This window comes from Ciconia boyciana, chromosome 5 (genome assembly GCF_034638445.1).
Source record: "Ciconia boyciana chromosome 5, ASM3463844v1, whole genome shotgun sequence".
Lineage (NCBI taxonomy): Eukaryota > Metazoa > Chordata > Aves > Ciconiiformes > Ciconiidae > Ciconia > Ciconia boyciana.
In genome coordinates this window covers 66,048,858-66,054,282 of record NC_132938.1, presented here as the reverse complement: position 1 = coordinate 66,054,282, position 5,425 = coordinate 66,048,858, and the positions used below count along the sequence as shown (strand labels likewise).

The 5,425-nt window shown below is 46.7% G+C and overlaps 1 protein-coding gene across 1 annotated transcript; it reads right to left on the bottom strand.

Moving 5' to 3' along the window:
- Window positions 1-496: 496 nt before the first annotated feature.
- On the bottom strand, window positions 497-5,126 carry SPP1 (secreted phosphoprotein 1). The gene is made up of 7 exons (XM_072862127.1): window positions 4,995-5,126; window positions 3,648-3,714; window positions 3,493-3,543; window positions 2,478-2,582; window positions 2,282-2,326; window positions 1,709-1,960; window positions 497-1,235 (listed from the first exon to the last, which is right to left on the bottom strand). Exons 2-7 carry the CDS (start codon window positions 3,699-3,701, stop codon window positions 828-830), a joined length of 915 nt encoding a protein of 304 aa, XP_072718228.1. The 5' UTR covers window positions 3,702-3,714; window positions 4,995-5,126; the 3' UTR covers window positions 497-827.
- Window positions 5,127-5,425: the final 299 nt, after the last annotated feature.

The following is a 5,425-nucleotide window of genomic DNA, read 5'->3' as shown; positions in this document are numbered from 1 at the left end:
GGGGCGCCACCGCCTCCGCCCCTTCCCCGCCCTCCGGCGCCGGCCCGGAAAGCCCGGGGTACGGAGGGAGATGTAGTTGCCGTGCCGCCCAGCGGGAGCGGCGGCCGTGGCCTCCCTCCCTCCCTGTGCCCTCAGAGAGGGGCGCGGCGCCTCCTTCTGCCCTGCCCCCCGCCAGGGCTTGAAGCCGTGAGGCGGGAAGCCCTGGGGCGCCTCTGTGGTAGGGGCGCCTCTGTGGTAGGGGCGCCTCTGTGGTAGGGGCGCCTCTGTGGTAGGGGCGCCTCTGTGGTAGGGGCGCAGGGGCCGAATATTTCAGGCCAGCTCGCCGCTCACCCTCGGTGAAGGCCCCACGGAGGGGTTTTATTCGCTTAATAAATTGCGGGGGAACAGCTGTTTCACGTAATTTTAAGAAGGAGAGGTATTAAAGCTCCTCACACAGCCAGAAAGCTCCCCCCGCCCCAACCCAGCAATCAGTAACGCAGCCCACAGGTACCGAGTTTTGTGTTTTTATTTAAATCCAGTTTACAGCAAAATACAGGCTGGCAGTACAGAGAGCAGCATGCCAGAGAGGTAACGCTCGCTCTGTGCATCCGACAGTGTTTGTCTCTGTTCCCCGCGCCTCTACCGACTGCATCCTGCAAGGCCAGCATGACATGCAGTGTGGAGGGCTGGCACTGCTGGCGGCCGAGGGGAGGCCACTGGGTAAAGAAGCTGCCCCAAACCCGAAAAGTCACCATGCACTCTACATTTACAAACAGTTACCCGAAGCTACTCCCCCCTCCCCTTAGGTAGGAATCGAAAAAGAAGGGAAACATTACATTTGTCTCTCTTTAAAGGGTGACTTCATTATTTTCGATGCTGTGATGATCTCGAGCATCCTCAGCACTCTCCAATGTTTGATTGCTGTTATCGTCGGGGATCTCAGCAGAAACACGGACCTGTGTCTCCCTGCTTTCCATGCTCTGGTGGCTATCCCCTCTGACACCCACCTTGCTATCATCTCCTTCCACTTCATGGCTATCGAATTTCTGCCGGCTGTCGTTTTCCATGCTCCGGTCATGCTGCTTGCTGTCCAGCTCGCTGCTGTCCTGCCCGTGGCTCTTGTCAGCCCATTCCCCACTGACGGCATGCTTCCCCAGGGAGTGGTGGGCAGCAGGATCCTCCCGGGAGAGCCCTGCTTGCTGGCTGTCTGCATCCAGGGCACTCTCATCCTCCTCGGTGGCATCATACACAATGAGCTGTGTTAGAGAGCAAAACAAGAAAGAGCCATTGTCATTCCTGAGGAACTGATCTGTCAACAGGTGCTGCCGTACTGCACCAAAGCAAGCTGTGTAGGCTGCAGGGACACGCAAAGCCTGCATGATAATCTCTGCCTGGAGACACTGATCTTTTATGGAGTTACATTATGAGAAACTCAAGTTTGATCCTGGCCTCAGATTTCATGTGTGCAAGTACATAATGATAGTGCAAATTGCAGTACTGCATAGCTTGCAGCAGCAGGCTACACTCCTGCCTTGGCACATCAACAGCCCTCTGGCCATCAATACCCCCCGATTTGGGGTACCCAGAGAAAGGAAATACATTCCTTCACTTACACCTACTTTCCTCCCACCAATCCTTTTCAAAACTGACTCCCATAAAATAACATGTCCATTTTCAAGTTCACTACCCTTTTCCAAAAACCTGGGTACCACTGCTCAGCACCATTTACCTTTTTTGCAGCTTTGTGGAGTTTGCTAGACTTCACCACTGTGGCTTTTGCCCTCACCCTGTAGGCCACACTGTCGCCTCTGCCAGCATTGTCTCCCCGGGTGAAAGGGAAAGGCGGGAAGGGTACAGTTACTGGAATGTCTGTGGGAAAACTCGTGACAACCTCATCGGATTCATCCGTGTCATCAGAATCATTATCATTGTCGTCATCATCCACATCTTCATGGCTCTTGCTTGACACATCAGGAAAGTGCTGGAAAACATTTATTATGCATCAGGCAAATGAACATATGTGTGAGATGTGCAGACTGGCATCTGTCCTGCTCACCCAGGGCTTATGCGCTGTTGAGGAGCTATGTGCACGAATTGCTCTGAATTCACCTCACCCTGCCTGAAGCTTTGTTTTTATTTACCCTGCCTGAAGCTTTATTTTTATTTACCCTGCCTGAAGCTTTGTTTTTATTTAGGGAGAGATGTTACCACAAGAACTGCATTTGATTGAAGAAAATGAGTGCTGCTACGCACTGGCTGCCCTGCAGCACTCAACTGACATTTTGCTGTTCAAAACACTTACCGGTTGTACTGGGAGATCCACGCTTTCTTCTGAAGAGTAAAGGGTCTGAAAACAACATAAAACTCACTATTAGCCCACAAAAGCATATACAGTAGAGCTGATCAGCATGTTGACTATTCTTTAAGCACTTAATCTTAACTTGCAAATCCTGGCATTGAAAGATGCTCTACTTTCTCTTCCAGTTAGTTGCCCATACCTGCTGAGGTGATGCCAGGTCATTCTGTGGGCGCTGCAGGCTCTCCCAAGACTGAGAATGCACGTGGTGGTGGTGATATCTGTGTGAGTGATGGCCCCTGGGGTCCTTCAAGAGGAAAAAAAAAAAAGAGGGTTTTAATCCATAAAGGAGCATACAGGAGCAGGCAAAACTGCCTACATCACAACCTCTGTTTTCAGACAGATTGTGGCATCTGCAATACATACTCCTTTTGTACAGGATGTGTCCTCAGCAATTCATTGTAGTAGGAAGAGGACTCAGAACAAGCTGTGATCCCAGATGAACATTATACCCAGACAATATAATAGAGAAGATGTGCCTCTCCCACTGGCAGAGCCTGGGGAATTTCAGGTCATTTTCTCCAGCTCATTTTTATTGAGTGAAATTTGGAGTTATATCTAACGACCCTAGTTTCTGCTAATTCTCAGGTCCTTTTCCCAAGTGGGATTTATCTCCCACATCATGAAGACTCTTAAACTAAGTGCAGTAGCTGATTCTCAAAGAATTGATTTTTACATGGGTAGTAGCTGGCAATGGAGTATAAATCAAATAGCTATATACAAGACTAATACTTCACTCACACCACTCCAAAAAATCATGAGAATTGGATTAAAGTGCTCTTCCAACACCAACTATTGTCATCTGATCCACACTAATGAATGTGGGTTATAGTAGTTGTGCCATGTTACAGTCCTTTTCTCTTTTTAACTGACAGCTTACAAATTTTTCATTAAGACAAAAAGTTTCCAGTGCTGGTCCAGAGATACAACTAATGAAAGCCCACAACCAGGACACCTAACATGGCAGAAGTCTACTGACATCAGTGGCTCTCTGCTTTGGCTACCTGAGAAACTGCCTCATAACAGCCAGGTGAGGACATGTTCTGCAAGCAGCTACAATCATAAAACAAGTATCAGACAATGTGTATTAGAGTGTGTATAAAAAATTCAAAAAGGATTTATTAAAGAAAATGAATAGAAAGACAAAAGGAGCTTACATATTTTTCTTCGGAGCTGGCAGAAATGGCATGCTGCTTGGATTTATTCACCTTAAAGGGAGAAAAGAGAAAAAACATTTGTCAGTATTAATTTCTTGCTAATATGCAAAGAAAACATGCAAGCAATTGCTGATACGCATTTGTGATTTACTCACTGGCCATGCAGCGGTGATGCTGATAAGGCATAAACACAGAACTGCCACCTTCATTGTGATGTTTTACCTAGAAAATATTTTGGAACAGTGAGTCAACATGGTAAAATACCACAAAAATGCCATAGGCTTTTTCTTTCCTCTGGTGTACTTCACCGTGCCAAGAGCTGCTAAGGATTCAACCTGCCCATGCCATTCTTTTTCCTCTGTCCTCCATCACCACCCCACAGCCAGCTGGTTTTGTAATGACTTAGCAACTCAAAAGCTACAAGAATTTTAAAACCAGGTACTGAGAAGTGCTGAGCAGTGGTGAGAGTAGCCACACTGAGAAGGCGAGCAGACTCCTTCTGTCATCTACTGACTTGCACTGGGCAAAGGAAAAGCTTTGTGAAAAACAAAGAGCTATAAAGATCAGCTTTGGTTTATCTTCGTTCATTTAACATCATTTTGTCAGAAGAGACAGGACAAGACAAACTCAGCTTGGATTCTCTTTTCAGTTATTTTAAAACTAGTTTTCAGGGTTATTAACTGCAGTCGCTGTGAGTAAACTCAGTTTATATGAACATAAACTGCTTTTATTGATAGACCCTTATTTCCCCCTCCAGAAGTTTCAACAGAATAACCTGTGTTTCCAAGCAAGAGATGAAGTGAAATATCTGCTCACATTGCAATTTTAACAATTTAATAAATTAATGATTCCTGCTGAAATTAGGAGAGTGCTGAGCTACAGTAAATTTTGGTCCTGACAGATCAATACGAATTCTGTATCCTTGTCTCAGGATAAGGAATATCCCTGAGAAATTAAACTGATTTACTGATGAAGAAGAGGCATTTAAAACTTTAGTAAATCATAGCAGGAAAGAAAGGCTACTAAGGACACATTTAAAATACATTAGTAAGGCTGGCCCTGAGAGAGGACACTCTATTAGAGGTATTGCAATTTCAAGAATTACGCAGAGAAGGGTGTGTGTCCCATCCATTCAGTAGCGTGCAGCAGAAACTGCAAGCCAGCCAGGATAAACAGTGACACTGCCAGGCAGTGGTTACACGAGGGAGGAAGCTTTCTGTGTTCAAGTACCGACTTCGAGTTTCCAGCACCTGATTCAGTGGCAGGGTTTTCAGTAACCTCTTCCCGACATCTATCAGCATACAGGTTTAAAATTGTGATTATATATAATACCTTGCATCGCTAAAGCCACCTTGCTCCTATAAAAGCACACCTTTTTCCACAGAGAAACATCAAACATCCCTGTCCAGTGAAGCAGTTTTCAAAGGTCTCCTGCCCAACGCCTTCCTTGACTAAAGCTGCAGACAGAATGGCACATGTCAAGTAAAAAAGCAAAGAATTACCTCTCCTGGTGCTGGAGTCAGCTGCGACAAGAGTGCTCTTAGTGATCCCAGCAGCAGCTCCAGCCAGTTGGGTCCCAGCAGCTCTGGTTTTCTCCCCTCGTCCCCTGACTGCCTGACATCTCCGACCTCGGGGAATTTAAACCCTGTCCCAGGCAGGGCCACCAATCCCCGTGTGGCGGAAAAAGATGAGGTCATGAGGCTCCTGGCCACCGTCCTGCCCACATTCTCCTACACTTCCTCTTTGGCTTTGTGGCTTTTGAAGCAAACAAAAGCTATTCTATGGTTAAAGCATTACTTATGGGCAAGATCATTAACCAGCAGGTCTGTTGAATGCACAGCATTTGGTATCGTGTAGGAGGACTTCAGGGCACGTCTGTCCTCCTTTAGTGAAAAGGCAGAGCCCAGTTTCCCAGAAACCTTTCCTGCCCTGT